Consider the following 23166-nt stretch of genomic DNA (forward strand, 5'->3'; position numbering starts at 1 on the left):
TTTATTGTAGTAAAGTGAGGTATTTTACAAGAGGATATTCCATGTATTCAGGAGATTGTGGGTTCAAACCCCCTTGTTGGCAGCCCTGAAAATGGTTGTCCATGAATTCCCATTTTGACACCAGGCAAATGCTGGGGCTGTACATTAACTTCTGCCATGGTCACTTCCTTTCCAGTCCTATCCCTATCCTATCACATTGTTGCCATAAGATTTGTCTGTGTCAGTGTGATGTATAGTTATGCTGCTTTCAGTGTAAATCATCTTACAGTCTTTAAAGATATTTTTCATTTTCATTTTTAATAACTACATTGGTTTTGTACTGTTTCACGATGGCATAGTGTTACAGACATTTTGTCATTCATCTTTGCCTTTGGCAGGGCATCTCAGATAACTGCATGAGAAATCAGTAAATGTTCATTCTACACGGGAAGGATATTAGTTGTCACAAAAAAATCAGCCTAACCCTTTCACATTTATATGTATACTGTGTAAAATATATCAGTGAAAACACAATTATTCTCCTGTGTTGCCATACAGTAAAGATGTTAATTTATCTAAAGAAGAGAGTGAAAAAAATAATGAAATAGTAATTCAAGAATGTTGTGTCTTTCAGCACTCCACCTGTACCCTCCTGTGTAAAGCATCGTTCCAGGGCAGTTATCAAGAGTGCATCAGCTTCAGGACTATCACTGGTGATTCCATCAGGTTAGTGGTAACTGGAACCTCTGTCACAAAAATATTGTTGTTTTGCAAATTTTGGACTTGGTCATTTGAAGTTAAATTTCAAATTTTCACACGCTATCTGTACAACAGCACAATTGTTTTTCAGGCTAAAAGCCTGCTTGCAATGATCTCGCTTTAGACCACTGCTCCTCATAGGGTACAGTCAGCTGAAAACTGCATAATTACCACAGTTAGGTGTACATGTAAACTTAATGCCTGCATATCATTTTGATAGAATATGTGTTTATTAATTGATGTGTGTTGATTTTGCTGCCTGGTCTTAACTGTCATGGTATGCGAATTGTATGGACTAGATCAAGAAGTGGGTTTGCTAGAAACACATTGCTATGGATAGAACTTAAAAAATCAGGTATCAGTTTATTGTTCATGCCACTGAGTTAAGTTTCACAAACACACAGAAATTTCAAGATTATTTCGTCCGAAGACTAAGAACATGCCGTGTAACTTGCTTCATGGTAAATCCGAATCTGGATACTTACAATGCTGTTACATAGGATCACTTCATTAGATGAAAATGTGGAGTAGAAATATAAGATAATGGAAAACTAATTAAACCACAAACATATTGCAGTTAAAATAATAATAAAATAAAGTAATAAAAACATAATTAAGGCGGATCACACTCTCATCAGTCAGGTTCGAAAAAGAACAAAAGAGGCAACACTCATCCCCTTACACCAGGAGCTAACAGTGGGAGAATCTTCCTTTGTTTGAAACCAACGGAAAAAAGAAAGTCATTTTCATTATAGCAGCCAGTAAACAATGGTACCTGGGACCACATTTAGTCATTCTTGGTAGTACCAAGGGCCAGTGCGAGAAAGTCCGTGCGTACAGATCCAAAAAGACAGTGTGACAGGTGGGGAATATAACAGCAAAGTCAGAAGAGAGTAAAGTTTAAATGAGTTAGGCCAACAAACCAACATTAGTATCGTAGTTAAAAGAACACAAGGTTCCAATACAAGAAAAACTTGAGTTTTCATACATAAAGTCACAAGACATATTAGAATAAGGTTATAGAAACCATTAATGACACAAATTTCTAAACTGTGTTTAGATGACCTAAACATATAACATTCCAAACAAAGGTTACACTATGCAGTCTCAATAATCTGTGGCATACAACCAGCAGTCTCCCAGAACAGAGTGAAGTAGCGATAGAAGATCCAACGAGCTGACCCTTCACCTGTGGGACAATGTTAACTAGATGATAATTATGACATACATTGCAAGTTCTCTGATAAGTTCACTGCTAGAATATTTTCAGAAAGCTGACTGGAATAACGTAACCAAGAGTCTGGATGAAACGATCGTCAACATTGATCCAAGTCCAGAATCGTATGATAAGTTCACTGATGCTATCAAGAAATGTTCACACAAGTCAATCCCATGTGGTTGAGGAACACAGTACATACAATGTTTAGATCCTTGTGCAGTAAAAGATCTGGAAAAGTACATTTCGCTTTTTGAAGCGGATCCTTTTAGTGAAGAAACAATACAGGCTGGCAATAAACTGATAGAGACTGTTGGTAAATTGAAACGGGACATTGGATTAATTTGATGGAAGAATTGGATATGTCGCAGAGCAGCATGAAAGCTTGGAGACTACTCTAAAACCTTCAAATAATGACCCTACCAAGGCATCTGTTCATTATAATGTATCCCTATATGAAATCGCCCATCAGCTCTTGTTGAATGGCAAAGTTAAATGCAGAGCTAGACCACCAAAATTTCCAAAGAACATTGAAGATGAAACCTGTGAAATATCCAAACCTTTTGTTTTTGGAGAGCTGGAAAACGCCATCAAGATATGTAGGAACAGAAAAGCATCTGGTCTAGACAACATTCTTATAGAGCAAATTAAACATTTTGGAAATGCTACCAAAGAATGGATACTCCAACTATTCAATAACAGCTTGGAGCGCTGTCACATTCCAATAATCTGGAGGAAGGCCAGAGTAGTTGCTATCCTTAAACCCGGCAAGGACCCTAAGAACTTTCGACCAATCTCCCTTTTGTGTCACCTCCACAAGATCTTTAAAAGAATGCTTCTTAACCATCTTGCCAGAATTGTTGCTGGCGTTTTACAGAATCGACGATTCTTTGTTGACTTTCAGGGTCAGCGAAGTCAATGGAGAGTGCAAAAGAATGGTCTTCCTCAAGGAAGTGTGCTAGCTCCCTTACTTTTCAATATATATACCAACGACCAGCCTCATCCACCTCATACTAAAAGCTTCCTATACGTTGATGATCTGGCCTTGGCTACTCAGAGTGAATGCTCTGAAAGAGTAGGAAACAATCTCACTTCAGCATTGGATATTTTGTCTCACTACTATGAGACCAATAATCTCAAACCAAACCCATCAAAAATTCAAGTACGTGCTTTCCATCTGAAGAATAAACAAGCTTCAAGGAAGCTGCAAGTGAAGTGGAAGGACAAAGTTCTAGAACATAATTACACACCAAAATACTTGGGTGTTACTTTGGATCGTTCTCTAACTTACAGGGAGCACTATTCAAACATCAAAGCAAAGTTCTCCTCTCGGAACTCCCTGCTCCGTAAAGTGACTGATTCAAAGTGGGGCGCCCACTCTCATAGGGTAAGGACAACAGCCTTAGCACGTTTTTACTCAGGTGGGGAGTATGCTAGTCCCGTTTGGTATAAATCTACTCATGCCAGAAAGGTCGATGTCGCCCTGAATGAAACATGCAGACACATTACAGGATGTCTGAAACCAACATCAACAAACAAACTGTAGTCCCTTGTAGGAATAGCCCCTCCTGAGATCAGACGCGAAGTAGCTGCAAATGTGGAGTGGTTAAGGGCTTATACTGGCTCAGCCCACCCCCTACATGGACACAAACTACCACCAACTCGATTGGATTCCAGGAACAGTTTTTTGCACTCCTCATCCTCCGCTAGTGCAGATGCAAGGAAGACCAGACTTCTACTCTGGAATCAGAAGGTCTCTTTTCATCCAGAATGTCTAAAATTGGAGGAAAAGCTTCCCCCTGGTCATGAAGAAACCTGGACTACATGGAAGGCACTGAACAGACTAAGAGCAGGTGTTGGAAGATCAAAGGACAATATGAAGAAATGGGGCCTCCTGAAGGGGGATCAGACCGTATGTGAATGCGGCATGGTGCAAACGACAAGGCACCTTATTAATTGCCCTCTATGCCCTGTTAAATGCACAGAACTTGATCTGGCACAGGCCAGTATCGGTGCTGTTAACGTGGCCAAATTCTGGGCCGATATTTAGTAAATAACTATTTAATTTTTTTGTAAATATTGTAATTTCATATATTTTATCTAATTTGCCTCTCTAATCTATATTGTGCTACTGACATGAATAAATAAATAAATAAATAAATAAATAAATAAATAAATACTACTAGAATGGTGTTTTTGTGGTTGATCCATACTGTATCTGTTTATGTTTGCAACTTGGGTACTTTGCACTTGTTGCAAACTTGTAATGTGCCCAGATTGTTAATTGTTTCAAGAATTGAATATTTAGTTTCCTAGTCCTTATGAAAGATACATTTGTGTTCCGACAAATACTAAAGATTAACACTAATATTATCATTTTCACTGTAAAACTTGGTTTGGGAGATAAGTACAAATATTTTGTTCTTTTTATTGATAGGACCTGAAATGCATACATCAAAATTATATCCTATCTCAAAAAAAAAAAAAAAAAAAAAAAAAAAAAAAGTTGAAAAGTTGATGTTTGTAGCTTGGGTGAAGTTTCTTAATTACGCTCAGGTGGTATTTAATGATGAATGACTCACGGCTTTGCTGACACACATTACAATATTTTCCAGTTTGAAAACATTCACTTCTTGTACATAGAATGTTTTCATATGACTTAACACATGCATACTACCTGAAACTGCAGTGCAGTGATGTACTTAGAATTTTTTCTTGCACATTAAGCACACATGTGCCCTAAAGCTGCAGTGAAGTGATTTGTACAGCTGCAATACAGTGATGTACTTAGAATTGCTTCTTGCACATTGCCATGCTTACTATCTCAAGCACGGTATGGTAGGTTCTATAAACCAAGGGGGAAATGAAGCTACTTCCTACCTCACAAACATTCCAGTGTCCATCAAGCTGCTCCCTTGGACAAACCATTCTCTAAATTTAAATTTTAATAATAAATTACGAACTTTGGACATTCGTCCCTACCTTCCTTAAGGTTATTTGTACTTATATCCCAACAACCGTGCATAGATCGGTCTGTTAGCAGTACTCATATCGAGTGATATTAAAAAAAATTTCAGTACACAAAGCAGGATATTTAAATGGGTCTCCACGATTGAATGTCTCTAAAATGAATTGTTCTGCTGTTTTTCTTTCTATTGGCTTTATGTCGCACCAACACAGATAGGTCTTATGGCGACGATGGGACAGGAAAGGGCTAGGACTGGGAAGGAAGCGTCCATGGCCTTAATTAAGGTACAGCCCCCGCATTAGCCTGATGTGAAAATGGGAAACCACGGAAAACTATCTTCAGGGCTGCTGACAGTAGGGTTCGAACCCACTGTCTCCCGAATACTGGATACTGGCCGCACTTAAGAGACTGCAGCTATCGAGCTCGGTCTGCTGGTTCTAGGACGGTGGTCAATTGAATCAAACCCCATACATAAGGCAACAGTAACAACACATTGTATATAAACTGTGCTGTGAATCTGTAGATTGAAAAATATATGTCCACCGAGCTCGATAGCTGCAGTCGCTTAAGTGCGGCCAGTATCCAGTAATCGGGAGATAGTGGGTTCGAGCCTAAGGCCACGGCCGCTTCCTTCCACTTCCTAGGTCTTTCCTATCCCATCGTCGCCATAAGACGTATCTGTGTCGGTGTGACGTAAAGCAAATAGCAAAAAATATATGTCTTTTAGAAACACTGACTAAATTGTCCTTTATTCTGTTTTATAATCTTGTGATGAGCACACAAATAAGAATAGCCTTACTGGAGGATTTGTCATCTCTTTCATCCAGTCTAGTTGAAAAAATTTGAAAAACTCAGTCCTCATATACTGCTTATTTTAATTTCAGATGATGTTGTGCCTCAACCCATTCAGTCGCCAGGTGGTTCCAGCACAGCTAGTTCTCGGGATACATCCCCGTGTCGAGAACTCTCTCCGTTGGTCACAAGTCTTAAGCCACCTATTATTATTCGAAGAGGACCTCGTGGTTTTGGATTCACTGTTCATACCATCAGGGTCTATTATGGTGACACCGACTTTTATACTATGCATCATTTAGTTATGGTGAGTTATTGCTGGACGTAATTTAGAATATCCTTGAAGGATTGTATTACAGAAATTTTCATATTAAATCCCTGCCACCACAAGAAGTTTCTGGCTGGGAAGCTATTATCCTCTTAGTAAATTTTTTCACTGGTGTTCATTATCTACACTTCTAGTTATTTGTGAACAACTTTTAAGTCTTTTTTCAATTGGGTTATCTCTCTCTTTAATTTGAATCTAGTAACATTGTTGATAGAGGTCTTATTCAAAATATTAAATTACGGGTTCATATAGTACCTGGTATTGACCAACATTTTGGAGAAAATGAGTAATTATAGCGGTAATAGTTTAGAAAGGAAAGATCAAGTTAGAATCAATCGATAACTCAGGAGATATTAGACCTGATTGATGAACGACAAAAGTACAAGAATGCAAAAAGTGAGGAGGGCGGAAAAGAATCTTATTCTGCTACTGCTTTTCCCACATCTGTGGGGTCGCTTGTGCAAACTGTCACACATGTTGATTTGGCAAAGTTTTACGGTTGGATGCCCTTCTGATGTCAACCCTATATGAAGGGATGCAATCACTATTGCATGTTTCTGTCTGGTTGGTAGTGTACTGTGTTGTCTGAATCAAGGGCAGAAAAGAATGCATGTGATTAACGAATGAAGTGGATACAAAGTGCAGGACAGCAGTTATTTTATCTGAGACTGCAGAAGATCTGGAGAAATTGCTGAATGGTATGGACAAAATCAAATCAAAATCTCTTTATTTGCAAATGAGGTGTCTACCTCGGTGGCAAATGGTACACTAAAATACATTATTGTCAAGCACTAAATTTTAAATTAACAGGAGACGAAGAAAATTTTCCTAGAATACAATATTATACAATTTATGCTAATAATTTTTTCTATTAAACACATACATCACCCTTAATAAATTTATATTGTTTACAAAATTCTACTTATAATATCTTACAAACATAGTCAACTCATATACAGTACGGTATGTGAAATTACTTCTAATACTACTATACAACTGGTATAAGATTAAAATTAACATTGAATTTATTTACATATTTATATTTTACCCATTTTGGAACCTAAGTAGCATAACGACCTGCTGCGTCTTAACCAGAGCCCCTTTTGCCACCACTTTTCAGAGTTCCTGAATGGCCTTCATAGCTACCGTAGCAGTCCCAGGGCCCTCGAAGTCCCCACTGTACTTCACCCCTACAGGCAGTCCCCTACTTGGGCTGTCCAAACTGCTTAGACCAGGGGATGGAATTAATTTAATCACACACATTTATTATTTACAGTATCCTGCACTGGTCGAATGCCCTCTAATATTTAATTTATTATCTCTGTTGTTGTTTCTTCTCTTCTTGAATATCTGTACAGATTTTGGAAAAGGATCAAACACTACCTCTGGTAAACTGTTCCACTCCTTCACGCCCTCCCCAATGAAAGAAAATTTACCCCAATCGCTTCTGCTAAAATTCCTTCTAATTTTGTACTTGTGGTCAGTTCTACCAATATAATTATTTTCCAACCGAAGCCTCTCACGGATATCTCCCCATGCTTCTTCTCCTGTATAGGCTCTATATAATCCTATAAGTCTAGTTTTCTCCCTTCTCTTACTTAAAGTTTCCCACCCAAGTTCCTTTCACATTTCTGATACACTACTCTTTCTCCTGAAATCCCCTGTTACAAACCTTGCTGCTTTCCTCTGCACACCATCTAGTTCTTTTATTAGGTATTCTTGGTGAGGATCCCAAGCACTGTTTGCATATTCCAATAATGGACGAACCATACTTAAGTAACTTTTTTCTTTTAATTCTTTGTTGCATCCTTTAAGTAGCCTCATTATGACATGTAACGATCTGTATGCTTTCCCAACAATGTCATCAACATGACCCTTCCAGTGCAAATTACTTTCAAATCTCACACCTAAGTATTTGCACTTGCCATCTTTTGGGATAACTACCTCATCCAAAGTATATTCAAATTCAGTTTTAAAGCTCCTGTTTGTAAATGTTGTAACAGTTGATTTGCCTCCATTAATCTTCATATTATTTTCTTCAACCCATTCTTGGATACTGCCAAGGTCCCTTTGTAATTCTGAACAATCCTCAGTGTTATTTATTTCCCTATAAACAATTATGTCATCTGCATACAATCTTATTTTCGATGTTATATTGTTCCCTAAATCATTTGCGTATATTAAGAAAAGTAACGGACCGATTATACTACCCTGTGCAATTCCCTTCCAGACTTTCTCTTCCTGTGATATATTATTTCCTACTTTGACTTTCTGAACCCTTGAATTTAGAAATGTTATTATCCAATGTATAACCCTTACGTCCAATCCTATTCCCTCCAATTTCTTTAATAATATTCCATGTTCCACTCTATCAAAGGCTTTGGAAAGATCTATGGCTATGCAATCTAACTGGCCTCCTGAATCTAACTGATCTGATATGTCCTGCTGAAATCCCACTAGTTGTGCCTCGCAAGAAAATTTCTTTCTAAATCCATACTGGCTCCTCATGAACCAATTTTTATCATCACATATCCCTCTGATGTACTTTGCTATTAAACTCTCCAGTATTTTACAAACTATACTGGTCAGGCTGATTGGTCTGTAGTTCTCTGGTTTCCTTTTATCACCTTTTCCTTTATAAATTGGTATTATTATAGATTCCTTCCACTCCTTTGGTATCACACTATAATTTATGACATAGTCAAAGAGAAATTTTAAATAAGGCGCTATATACCACTCCATTGTCTTTAATACCTCCCCAGTAATTTGATCACTTCCTGCTGCTTTTCCTTGCTGAAGCAGTTGGATTTCTCTGAAAATATCTTCATTTGTGAATGAGAAGCTTCTTGTTTCCCTCTGTGTCTCTCCCTCTCTATCTTCTGTTACGGTTTCCAAGTCCTTACAATCTTCTACTGAATCTCGGAATTCCCTACTGAAGAGGTTTGCTTTCTCAGTATCTGTTAACTAGTGTTCTCCCCCTTCTCCCACCATTGTAGGAATTTGGATTCCTTTTCCTTTTTGATTCCTAATATATGAATACAGCTTTTTCCATTTCCCTTTGTGGTCATTACCCTCTTGAAGAATGCCATTCATATAATTCTCTTTTGCTTCCTTTTTCACTCTATTCAGTTCCCTCATTAGCTGTTTTCTAGTTTCTCTATTCTCCCTACCTTCTTTGATTTTCCTGTTTACTATTCTACATTTTCTTTTTAATTTTCTTATTTCCCTTGTGTAATAAACAGGGTCTGAGGTCATTTTATCCTTCTTAACAGGTACAAATCTCTTCTCTCCTTCCCAAATGATTCCTTTAAATTTAGCCCAAAGTGTATCCACATTATTCCCTTCACTTATCCAACAACTGAATTGTGATTTAGGGTAAGTCCCAAATTCATCAACTTTAGTTTTTCTGTATAATTTCTTGCCTTTTGTGACCCTCTTATTAAGCATTTTTGGTACGAGTCCTACATCCATTATTACAGCCTTATGGTCACCTATTCCTTCAATTACCTCAGTTTTATCAACAATTTCCCATGGTTTAACCAAGAGTACATCTAGCAAGTTATTGAGACGAGTTGGTTCTTGTACTACTTGTGTAAATCCTCCCTCCCAAATTAACTTATTTGCCAGTTTCTGTTCATGGGCTTCACGTGCAGCTCCATTCCATTCAACTTCAGGCAAGTTTAGATCTCCCCCAATTATTACCGTATCATTATTGTTTTTATGAGTATAATCTATTATTTTCTCAAATATTTCCGTCTCTTTCTTCTCTTCCAGGCCTATATGTTCCTATAATTCCCACCTCCTTCATATTATCACAAACTAATTTTATCCCTAATATTTCATCCCTTTCATCAGTAAACCATTCATGCGAACAATAAGTTTCCTTCACCAGAATAAATACCCCTCCTCCCTTTTTATCTCCTCGGTCTCTACGATAGACTGTATACCCTTCTGGAAATACTTCTGTATTACCCACCCCTTCTCTCAACCACGATTCCACTCCTATCACCAAATCCGTCTCATAAGATTCCATCAATGTACCGAATTTTAATTGTTTATTTACTATACTCTGACCGTTTTCCAAGAGCAATCTCAGACCTCCTTCCTCCCTAAAACTTGACTGTTGCAATTGGGTAACGTTTGACTCATGAGTTGAGAACTTCCCTGGAACCCAGATCCTTGTACATAGATCTTGATTTAAGGGTCTGGGTTTTCTGGCAAGTTTCCCTGTATGTGCCAGTTTAGTGGTATGGGTTTTCTTAAGTACAGATTAGTTTGCAAATCTCTGTTGATAATTGTAGCAATTTGTCTACAGAGAGTTGCTTTTCCGTTACCATTTAGATGTAACCCATGTCTAGTGAACATTTGCCTGACAAGACCTAAAGTATCTACTACATAGACATTTCTAAAACTCTTACATAATCTCTTGATTTTTATATTTACATCATGTACAGCTTTGTTCACACATGAGTCCTCTAAAAGGTCATACGTGGGTGGCACATTTACTACAATTACTTTTGAGTCAGATAGTTTGGAAATCTTACCTCTGAGAGTCATAATTAGTTCCTCACCTTCATTTGCAGCAATGTCATTTGTACCACTCACAATCACCACATAATTGTCCTTCTCTAACACAGGATCACAACTTGAAAGGACGTCTTCAGTTTTGGCACCTGGTTTTATTAGTCCTAAAACCTCAGTCTCTGGATTCTGCAGCTCATCCTTGATGCCTTCTGCCATACCCCGCCCTTGACTGTCTGCGTAGAGATGAATCTTTGGCGATCTTGACTTTCGGTTGGTTTTCTTCTTCTGTAGCTTACCTCCGCTGGATTTAAAATTATTTGGAAAACTTGGTGTGTCTTCTTCTGGAACTTGCTGCAATAACTGAAATCTATTTTGGCACTGCAAAGAGTTTTTTCCCGGTTTTAAGTTGTACGTAGTTTCTCCCATATGTTTAACATTAGGCCTAAAATGGCCACGCGTCACTTCCGTCCACGGCGATCTTTCTTCTCCAATGTCTTCTTTATCTTCCAGTTTCTTTATTCTGTCCTTTAAGCTTTCATTTTCATGTTTCAGAGCTCATAAGTCCTCTTGTAGCACTCCTAAAATCTTAATTATAGTTTCGTAAGTCTCTCTTTCTTGTTGTTCTGCCTCACTATCAGTTTGTTTACACTCGGGACACAGCCACTCACTTTTTTCAATATCAGTCCTATTTACAATATTTGCACAACGAAAATGGTACCATTCATCACACTTACGACACAGAATCCCATTTTTAACTACTCTTCTGCATTTGCCACATTCACTGCATCTTACACCATTATCTACTACGGATATCACTGACTCACACACAGTAGTCGCCATCTTGGGGAAGGATGTTGATGGCTGTATGGTCCTAGACAATGTAGATGCTGCATACAGGAAAATCATGGAAACCTTCGGAGAAAGGAAAACTAGGTGTATGAATATTAAGAGTTCAGATAGAAAATCACTTCTGAGGAAAAAAGACAAGGCAGGAAGATGGCAGGAACATATCCAATAGTTGCATCAAGGTAAAAATATATACGGTATGATTCTGGAAGAAGAAGAGGCTGTTGATCCTGATGAAATGGGAGGCCCAGTTTTGAGGTCTGAATTCGACAGAGCTTTGAGAGACCTAAATAGGAAAAAGACACCTGGAATTGATGACGTTCCCTCTGAATTACTGACTGCCTTAGGAGAAACCAGTATGGTGAGGTTATTCCATTTTGTATGTAAGATCTATCATACAGGAGAAATGCCATCTGATTTTCATCAGAATGTTGTTATATATATTCCCAAGAAAGCCGGTGCTGACAAGTATGAAAACTACTGCACCGTTTAGTTTAGTACCTCATGCCTGCATAATTTTAACGCGTATTATTTACAGAAGAATGGAAAGACAAGTTGAAACTGAGTTGGGAGAAGATCAGTGTGGCTTCAAAAGAAATATTGGAACATATGAAGCAATCCTGACTCTACGTCTGATCTTAAAAGATCAAATTACGGAGGACAAGTCCACATACATAGCGTTCGTAGATCTAGAAAAGGCATTCGATAATGTTCATTGGACCAACCTATTTGAGATTTTGAAGGTGATCGGAATCAGATACCGAGAACAAAGAATTATCTACAATCTGTATAAAAATCAGTCTGCACTGATAAGATTCAATGGCTTTGAAAAAGAAGCAGCAATCTGGAAAGGAGTGAGGCAAGGCTGCGGTTTGTCCCACCTGCTTTTCAGTGTTTAATAGGTGGTAAAGGAAATCAAAGAGGAATTTGGAACAGGGAGTCACAATTCAAGGAGAGGAAATCAAAACCCTCATATTTGCGATGATATTGTTATTTTAACTGAGACTGCAGAAGATCTGGAGAAATTGCTGAATGGTATGGACAACTTGGGGAAGGAGTACGAGATGAAAATAAAGTAGTCCAGAACAAAGGTAATGGAGTGCAGTTGAACGAAGTCAGGTGATGCAGGAAATATTAAATTAGGAAATGAAGTCTTAAAGGAAGTAGTTGAATATTGTTACTTGGGTAGTAAAATAACTAACGATGACAGAATTAAGGAAGACATAAAATGCAGGCTAGCTCAAGCAAGGAAGGCCTTCCTTAAGAAAAGAAATTTACTCACTTCGAACATTGATATAGGAATTAGAAAGATGTTTTTGAAGACTTTTGTATTGAACATGGCATTATATGGAAGTGAAACATGGACGATAACTAGCTCAGAAGGAAAGAGAATAGAAGCTTTTGAATTGTGGTGTTATATAAGGATGCTGAAGGTGAGATAGATCAAATCACAAATGAAGGGATACTAAATCGAATTGGTGAGAGGAGATGATCAATTTGGCTAAATTTGACTAGAAGGAGAGATAGAATGATAAGACACATCTTAAGACACCCAAGACTTATTCAGTTGGTTTTTAACCCTTTGCAGTCCAATTTTCTGTCACTAGTTCTAATAGTCTGGTCCAAATTAATTTTGCACATATTTACCTAGTCGGATTAAACTCAGAACTTTTATTAGTAACTATAATTATATTATTATTATTATGATTATTATATTCAATAAACGTGAGTCTAGTGAGTTATTTACAGCTTTACTCAAAAATCATCAGTGCAGGAGTGAAAAATAACATAAAAACTGAAGTGGAGTGATGCAGCTAGGAGGAACCTGCGGTCTTCTAGTTTTCCGTCCTGATGAAAGGCACACGACCATGAAATGTTACATTCCGGTTAAACACTATTGTCTTTTGCATTCCCATTTGTTTGTGCGGAAGTATTTTCTGCATCACTGTTACTCAAATTATCAACACAGACCTGAGAAGCGTCGTTGCCGTGTACCGTATCCCCTCCTCCACCCCGGTCCATTACCTTCATGCGTGTTCTTGCTTTTGTAGCAGTCACTGGAACTTCCTCTTCCGAATCTTCAGAAACCGAATATTATAGTCCGGCATAATTCCGTGCTTTTTTACGCACAGGTCCAGTCGCTGAAGTTTCACTTGCAAGTTCATTACACCTTCATCTTCACTTGACAGTTCTCTAAACTCTTCGTCTAATTCAAATAAATAATCATCATCACTGCTGTCTAAATAAATGTGCATACGTATTTCTTCTTCATTCATATTTGCCGCTTTTATATTGCAAATTCAACTGAGACAATTCGCATTCACAGATACATGCCTAGTACAACACATGTGTAGCACTACTCAATGTAAATACAGCTGACAGGCCGCGGGTAACAATGGCGATACTCAGCTACATATATCTGGTATTATTTCCATGGAGATAACAGAACTTTTTCCTTTTTGCACACAGATTTGCTCTAAAAACTCCAGGGATATCGATCGACTTCAATCAGGTCAAAGAACTTCAATAAATAACTTCTCAAGTAGAACGAAACATAATGTCAAGGTCACCTCAACATTGGACCAGTTATAATAAACCCTGGACCGGAAAAGGTTAAGGGAAGTGTAGGTGGTAAGAACGGTAGGGTTAGACCAAGGTATGAATATGAAAAGCCGATTAGAGCAGATGTAGAATGCAGCAGTTACGTAGAAATAAAAAGGTAAGCACAGGATAGGGCAGCATCGAGAGCTGCATCAAACCAGCCTATGGACTGATGATTCATACAACAACATGTATGATACATGTGTCACCTCCTGGGAGGCATCTTCGTCGAATATTATTTTATGGGTTATTGCTGTTCTTACAAGGAATAATTCACAAAATGAAATCTACATCATTTCGATAACATCTGTTAATTATTGAGACGCTGTTCATATTTCAGCTGGGTAGATCAATTCAAAACACTAACGGAAGGAGTTGCAGCGGATATTCTTTTTTTAATATTTTACATCAAAATATCAAATTTTCATTGCTACCTTATCTTTGTTACAATTTTTCAGTTATTAATCCTATAATTGCCCCATGTTTATTCTGTGGTGCAAGATGAAAAATTTCCAATATGAGTACTATTCAGTCAGTGCTGTTATTCTTGTCATTGGCAAGTACTTTAATGTATTAATTTAAAGAATATCTGTGCTAAATTTAGTTCCGCAGTTCTTTTACTTCTGACATCCTTATTCAACCAGATTATGGAAGAAGGAACAGTTCACTTGATCTGGACCTCCAGTATGACAGTCCCCATTTGGAAAGTGAAGGGAGACATCACCTTCAAATACCACCAGGCTGAGCCAGGATTGAACCTGCCAAGATGGAGTCAGAAGGCCAGCGCCTCAATCGTCTAAGCCAGGGTGCTCAACTTAATTTGCGGGCGGGTCGAATGGCAGATTCCTAAATGTACCAGGTGGCCACATTGTTCTCTCTCTCCTTCCCCCGACCTTCCCTAACACAAATATATCCAGACACCCAGGTGCCCCTTCTTACAATCACCAACCAGTTAACCAATCAAGCTCTCACACTGCTATTTGGCAACATAAACAGTAACCTGAACCACAGTACAAAACAGAGAAAAGTAAATAATATTCTTCGCTTGAAGTGACAGTGTTGAAATGTCTGAAGATAGATTTGACACAGCCACCCTCAGAATGGAATGTGTGTGTTCATCACTGATCCAGGAATGCAATTTTGATTTTATAAATGTAATTTTTGAAAATGTTTGTTCACAAATGTAAGTACTTGCAAACGTGCACAAGAATTTTCATGCATATTTTTAAAAAGCTGGAAATTTCTTATTAGTAAGTGCCCTGTGAATGTTGATAAGATTTCCTTCCGTGAACTAGTCCCTTAATTGGGAACAACACTGAAATTTAATTTATTCGATCTGTAGTTGCACAGGTGCATCACCGACATCAACTGGCAAATAGATTTTAGAACAAATTAATTTTCTCCACATTCACAGAAAGGTCTTTAAATCTGGTTTCAAACTCATTCTTCAATAGGTCAATTAACTTAATAAACCGATCATATAGCACTGAACTGTTTGAGTTTGTTTCTTGAAGCTCTGTACAACATGAAAAGTGTGGGAACATGCCCTTCTGTAAATGCTGTTGAAATAATTTCAATTTATTTTGGAACGTTAACATGTAACTATATGCTTCATTTAAAAGCACGCCTTTCCCTTGTAATCCCTTATTCAAAATATTTAAATGTTGTGTTAAATCTGTGAGTATTGCTAAATCTCACATCCAGGTTTTCGTCCCCAAATTCTGTCACTTCTTTCTCTTTCAATGTTCATAAATGTGCTTATTTTTTCTCCAAGGTGAAAGAAGTATTTCAATATATTACCACGACTAAGCCAGCGTATCTCGCTATGATATATTACATCGCTGTAATCACAATCAATTTCAGCCAGAAATGATTGGGACTGCCGATGATTGAGTCCATGCGATTGAATATAATTGATTGTGGATGTCGCTGTGTTCATCACATGTTGTAAATTTAATACTTTTCCACATAGCACTTGTTGATGAATAATGCAGTGTAATTCAAGAGGCATATCAGTATTTCTGTTAGTAAATTCATTTCTTATTCTTACAATCAATCCAGTTTTTGTACCACTCATATGCCTTGCTCCATGTGTTGTTATAGCTGCCAATCCATCTCATCCTAAATAGAGATCTTTCAGTGTTTCACTCAGTTGGAGAAACAAATCCTTGCCTGTTGTAGTTCCATGGATGCTTCTTAAAGGTGCCAGCTCCTCAGTTATTTCACATGCTTTATCAATCCCACGAATAAAAATGAAAAGTTGTTCTGTATCACAGATGTCATTACTTTCATCCAAAGCCAAACGAAAAGCAATCGAATTATTTAGATTTTTCGCATAGTTGTGAGCACAAAATAGCCCCCAGTTCTTCTGTTCTTTTCATCATTGTGCTCCGCAATAAGCTGACCTAATTTATCAGTTGTTTCTTTTCAGGACACATTTCTTCTATTACAGAAAGTATACAGTTCTTTAGTCCGGCCCCGCGGTGTAGGGCGAAACACGTCTGCCTGTCACCCGGCGGCACCGGGTTCGATTCCCAGCCGGGTCATGGGTTTTTAATTGTAATTATTAATATCCCTTGCCTGGGGACTGGGTGTTTGTGATGTCCTTAATCTTCCTTTCCTCACACGTAACATTCCATACTACCGCCATTCCAATTACACGCAGGTTCATACAATATGGTGCCAGTAGGAGCAAAAGATCGCCATGGGTCGATGCCCTGAACAAAAAGCATTTTTTTTTTTTAACTCCCAATCAGAAAATGGTTTCCATTTCGCGGTTAATAAGTGTGCAATCTTATAACTAGTGCGGACTGCAGCTATATTTTCGTTGATCTGTTTCGTGAACATCTGTTTTTGAGCAGTGAGACCTTTCATTAAATTTGAAATCTTTACCTTCCATAATATCCCATCGTATTTATTGTTTACAGATTTGTGCTTCAAATCATAATACTGTCTGATGTATTCTTTAAAAACTGAGATATTTTCCTTGCCTATCAGGCACATTACTTTCCCACTAATCTCAATACAAAAATAGTCATCAGTCCATTTTTCTTTAAAAACACGGCACTCACTATCCACTTTTCTATGCTTGGAAAGGGACATTTTTGTCGACAAATGATTAAAACTACTTTGAATAACAGCAGTTCGTAAGAAAGCTAGTTCACAGTAAAGTAGTAAACCACAATGAACCTCTCAAAGCACTTTCCAGGTATAAACTGGCCATTTCCTGTGAATGTCCCAAGATAACTGTACCTATTTAATCCCCCATGGAATGCAGGAGGCCTTTCACTTTCCAGGCAAGTCTGCAGTTGTAATTTCAAGAAATGAACGGATGAAGTTTAACCTTTACCTACAGCCTTGTAAACAAAACATCATGTCAAGAAAAAACTACGAATAATTCAGAGATTTTTCTTATGGTTTTATCCCTCTCACCGTAAATTACAATAAAGTTATCTAGTTTAAAGTTATCTAATTTTTCTGGTATCTACAAAATACATAAATTATAAAAACTTGGCCAGGGCCACATAAAATGCCTTCGTGGGCTGTACGTTGAGCACCCCTGGCAACAGAAAGAAGAAGTTGAAAAATATTGTTGATTAAAAAAAAAAAAAAAAAAAAAAAAAAAAAAAAAAAAAATTGACATTATTTATTCATTGTTAGCAAGTTTTAGCCTCGTAGTAACCATCTGTTTTGCAAAAATCATCGTTCTCCATATAGTACGAGACATAATTGAGTGCCACCTTATGACGAACAAGAATTCAGGAAGGCTAGGAAAGAGCACAGTACAACTTCAGACTGTATACCTTCAGAACGTTGCTCAGTAAAATTCCACTATTTATCATTGAGTATCATAAAAGCAATCAGCAAAATGAAGAACAGGAAGGCAGCTGGTCCTGATGACATACCAGTAGAAATGTGGAAGATAATTGGACAGATCACTGAACTTCTGACATCCTTGTTCAACCAGATTGTGGAAGAAGGCACAGTTCACTTGATATGGACCTTCAGTATGACAGTTCTCATTTGGAGAGGGAAGGGTGACATCAGTGTGTGTCAACTACAGACTGATTTGCCTGCTATGTCACACTAAAAATATCTTTGAGCACATTCTTGACATTTGCCTCCGTGGCATTGTCAAGAACACATGCGATCAGTGTAGCATTGTGAAAGGAAGTAGGACAATAGAAGCCATACATTGTACCAGACTATTCACAGAAAAACACCCTGAGTGGAATGAACCTATCCACATGGCCTTCTTGGACTTGGAGAAGGCGTTTGATCGAGTTCTCACACACTGATTTGGCATGGACTCTGATCACAAGGTATACGGCTGTTGAACACAGCTCCTATATTGTAATGTCCAGCAGTGATTCCTCCTCCTTTTCCCGTTCAGATCGGCACCAACCAAAGTGGACCCCCTCGCCCCTGCTCTATGTACTGTATATGGATACGATAACAACTGATAACCAAACCACACATCCATGTACACTGATGAGGGTCCTGTTGGCTGCGGAAGAATCCCATGCTCTTGAAGAACAAGTGCAAAAGTGAGGCATCATGTTAGTAGAAAATGGACTATGGCTGAACACCAAGAAAATCAAATGCATGGAGTGTGGATTGCAGACACCTGGGACATTCCATGTGGGTAACCAGGATCTCAAGCAAGTTGAGCAGTATAGATACCTTGGCTCCCTGCTACTTGATGCCCATGCCCATGTCGGTGCAAGCTGGCTGAACTGGAGACAAGTCAGTGGAGTCCTCTATGATTTGCAGGATACCCATCCACCTGAAGACCAAAGTTTACAGAAACATCTTATGCCCAGTTGCCCTCTATGGTCCTGAATACTAGTCAGCCTCTGTTAAACATGAAATAGCATTACGTGTATGGATATGCACATGCTTCACTGGGCGCTTGGACTGATGCCATGTGATCGTATCGAGCAGTAATGTCCAAGAAATGGTGGGAGTTGCACCCATAACTGAGAAATGCGGGAGGCTCATTTATGCTGGTACGGTCATGTCCTGCATATTGATGAACAATCAGTCGCCAAGACCACCCTGCGCCTCAATCCAGATAGACATCAGCCCTGGGGGTGACCTAAGAAGCCGTGACTTTATCGGCTGAAAGTAGACATACAGCACACCAATGTCTCTCCTTGTGATGCCCTTGATCGAAAGAAGTGATGACTGGCATAAAAAACAGTGGACCCAGTGGCAAAGTGGGATATAGTCTAAGAAGAATTAGAATAAGAAGAGACTCCATGCAGGAAATTGGCATAAAGGCTAGAAAAAGTGAAGAAAAACTTGGTACAGCATGTGCCTACAAGACGGTTGGTTAGACTGGCAGATTGCTGAAATTTTGGGAATCCTAAATTTGGTGCTTGCATTGCTTTGAAGCAAAGACAAGAGACAGGATCTTAAGCAAGTTTCACTGAAGGCTTACAGCTATGGACATCTACATTGAAATCAACAGAAGTAGAGAACAACCAGTGTCAGTGTTGACTGTGAAATATCATTTACATGATCTTGGGTCGTGTGGTCGTATATCTGCCAAAAGGTCACTTTTAATGTGCAGAAATAAATTACAGAGATTTCAGTGGGCCAGACAACACAAGGATTGGACGATTGGCCAGTGGAAATGTGTGCTATGGACTGTTGCCGAGGAGAAAGAATCCAGAAGACTGCCCAACACCAACTGTGAAGCACGGTTTGGGGTTGTTTTGGTAACAGTAAGGTGGGAGACTTGGTGAGAGTAGAAGGTATCTTGAGGAACGAACAGTGAAGCAGTACCAGTGCATTCTGTTAAGCAGTGCAGTACCATCTGAAACTCAACTTGTTGGAAGAGGGTTTGTTCTGCAGCAGGAAAATGACCCGAAACAAACGTGAAAGCTGTGCAAGAAGTATGTAAGAAACAAGGAATCACCAGGAGTTTTACAAGTAATGACCTGGCCCTGTCAGTCATCTGATATTTTATTGAAAAAAAACAAATAATTAATAGAAGGATGAATCAAAAATCAACAACGAGAGAACCGAAATGAATGTTAGGTTTTGACTGCACCTGAAAATATGCACTATCTACAAAGTAACTTTCAAATTACACTTTTCCAGATAACGCTCCACTGGACGAAGTCTTTTATCTTACACCTTAGACTCTCGAGCTGGAGCAAAGTTAAAAAAAGTTGTTGAAATATTATTTTGTTTTTATAAGTTTAGTGTTTGAGTTTAATCACTTATATTATCTTTTAAAAAGAATACAGGAAGAACTGAACAAACTCATTTATAGGATAAATGTTAATTGCGCCTTCAGGTATGCGTACTATAACAATGAAATTTTTACTTGATGACTTTTAATGAGGGCTAGTCCCATTTTACAAAATAAGATAAAGGAAAGTATAAAATCTTAAGGTGACACTCCGGAGATAAAAAGATATTTTTACCTAATGCATGGATTTTCACGAAACTTCGTGGGTAATGTCACTTACATAAAAGTAGAGATATCAAGAACATTTCTTTCATATACAAATTATAGTTTTTCCAAAATAATTATTTTTTGAAATTTTTAATTCAATTTTTTTCATGAAAGGTAATTAATGTGTTAATGTAAATTTGTAATTAGGTGGATAATACTTCTTTTAAAAGCACTACGTATTGATTTTCCTGTACTTAGTTTATATAATGAGATGTATCATACTAAAGTTTGTGTAATTTTTACGTACAACGGACGTAGCCATGCTGAAACACCAGATCCCGTGAGATCTCCGAAGTAAAACAACATTGGGCATGGTCAAGACTTGGATAGGTTGCCACGTGCTGTTGGTGAGAGGTAAGGGAATGGAGGAGCAGAAAAGAACTGGCCACCCTACCGCACATAAACTCCGGCTCAGGCACACCTCTGCGGAGGTTCAGACATGCCTTCGGGCAGAATACACCCTTACCTTAATTTTTACGTTCTAAAATTTTAAACTTATAAATCTCTACTAGGTACTTGAAAAAATTCTGCAATCAAAAATTCCATAAGCAGATTTCTTAATGTATAGCTGTGATAGATATGCCGTACAAATTTTGTTACATTTGGCTGAATATTATGGATGAAAAATGGGATTTCAGTTTAAAAAATTACAATTGGCGGGTAAATTAAAGCAAAATTCAAGTGACGTTTTCTTCCTGATTCATTACCTAAAAGTCACGAGAACAGTTTTTTCCTTCCCTTCCTTTCTTAGCAGCTACTGTACGAATACTGGTAACTCTGGAAGATTCTCTTCCTCTTCTCCCTCTCCAAGGAACGGAAAATGATTCACCTGCATTTTGTTTTTCAAAATGCAACCTTTCCTGAGTCAAAGGTATGGGGATTGTAGTTTCTGTCATGTCATGATTGTTGGGTATAGGTGCAGGACTTACATGGCTTGAAGTTGATGCAACACTTTCCTGATGAGAAAAATCTGATTCCGATAACATTTTGTGACTTTTTGTCCCTGATTTCTTCATGGAGACTCCTGTTCGGTAATAGCTGATCCCCATCTCTTTCCTGTCAAAAGTTCCCAATTCGACGCTTAGCGAAGGCTGATTTATGTTTATGCATATTGTTTGTGTGTTTGAGTCATCAGTCCATAGACTGGTTTGATGCAACTTTCCATGCCACCCTATCCTGTGCTAACCTTTTCATTTCTACGTAACTATTGCATCCTACATCTGCTCTAATCTGCTTGTCATATTCATACCTTGGTCTACCCTTGGTCTACCCCTACTGTTCTTACCACCTACACTTCCTTCAAAAACAAACTGAACAAGTCCTGGGTGTCTTAAGATGTGTCCTATCATTCTATTTCTTCTTCTCATCAAATTTAGCCAAATCGATCTCCTCTCACCTATTCGATTCAGTATCTCTTCATTCGTGATTCGATCTATCCATCTCACCTTCAGCATTCTTCTGTAACACCACATTTCAAAAGCTTCTATTTTCTTTCTTTCTGAGCTAGTTATCGTCCATGTTTCACTTCCATACAATGCCACGCTCCACACGAAAGTCTTCAAAAACATCTTTCTAATTCCTATATCAATGTTTGAAGTGAGCAAATTTATTTTCTTAAGAAAGCTCTTCCTTGCTCGTGCTAGTCTGCATTTTATGTCCTCCTTACTTCTGCCATCGTTAGTTATTTTACTAGCCAAGTAATAATATTCATCTACTTCCTTTAAGACTTCATTTCCTAATCTAATATTTCCTGCATCACCTGCCTTCGTTCGACTGCACTCCATTACTTTTGTTTTGGACTTATTTATTTTCATCTTGTACTCCTTACCCAAGACTTCATCCATACCATTCAGCAACTTCTCGAGATCTTCTGCAGTCTCAGATAAAATAACAATATCATCGGCAAATCTCAAGGTTTTGATTTCCTCTCTTTGGACTGTGATTCCCTTTCCAAATTTCTCTTTGATTTCCTTTACTGCCTGTTCTATGTAAACATTGAAAAGGAGAGGGGACAAACTGCAGCCTTGCCTCACTCCCTTCTGGATTGCTGCTTCTTTTTCAAAGCCCTCGATTCTTATCACTGCAGACTGATTTTTATACAGGTTGTAAATAATTCTTCGTTCTCGGTATCTGATCCCTATCATCTTCAGAATCATAAATAGCTTGGTCCAATCAACATTATCGAATGCCTTTTCTAGATCTACGAATGCCATGTACGTGGGCTTGTCCTTCTTGATTCGATCCTCTAAGATCAAACGTAAAGTCAGGATTGCTTCATGTGTTCCTACATTTCTTCTGAAGCCAAACTGATCTTCTCCCAACTCAGCTTCAACTTGTTTTTCCATTTTTCTGTAAATAATACGTGTTTAAATTTTGCAGGCATGAGATACTAAACTAATAGTGCGGTAGTTTTCACACCTGTCAGCACCAGCTTTCTTGGGAATAGGTATAACAACATTCTTCCGAAAATCGGATGGGACTTCTCCTGTCTCATACATCTTGCACACTAAATGAAATAACCTTGCCATGCTGGTTTCTCCTAAGGCAGTCAGTAATTCAGAGGGAATGTCATCAATTCCAGGTGCCTTGTTCCTATTGAGGTCACTCACACCTCTGTCAAACTCTGCCCTCAAAATTGGGTCTCCCATTTCATCAGCATCAACAGCATCTTCATGTTCCAGAAC

General features: G+C 38.2%; 1 protein-coding gene across 2 annotated transcripts in view; it reads left to right on the top strand.

Moving 5' to 3' along the window:
* dop (microtubule-associated serine/threonine (MAST) protein kinase dop) overlaps positions 1 to 23166 on the top strand; it is a 578024-nt gene that overhangs the window by 377255 nt on the left and 177603 nt on the right. For both annotated transcript variants that reach the window (XM_067141035.2, XM_068226223.1), the window contains exons 18-19: positions 614 to 705; positions 5807 to 6021. In XM_067141035.2, coding sequence (XP_066997136.2) covers positions 614 to 705; positions 5807 to 6021 — 307 coding nt within the window. The remainder of the gene's footprint in view (positions 1 to 613; positions 706 to 5806; positions 6022 to 23166) is intronic.

The sequence above is a fragment of the Anabrus simplex genome, chromosome 2, assembly GCF_040414725.1.
Source record: "Anabrus simplex isolate iqAnaSimp1 chromosome 2, ASM4041472v1, whole genome shotgun sequence".
Taxonomy (NCBI): Eukaryota; Metazoa; Arthropoda; class Insecta; order Orthoptera; family Tettigoniidae; genus Anabrus; species Anabrus simplex.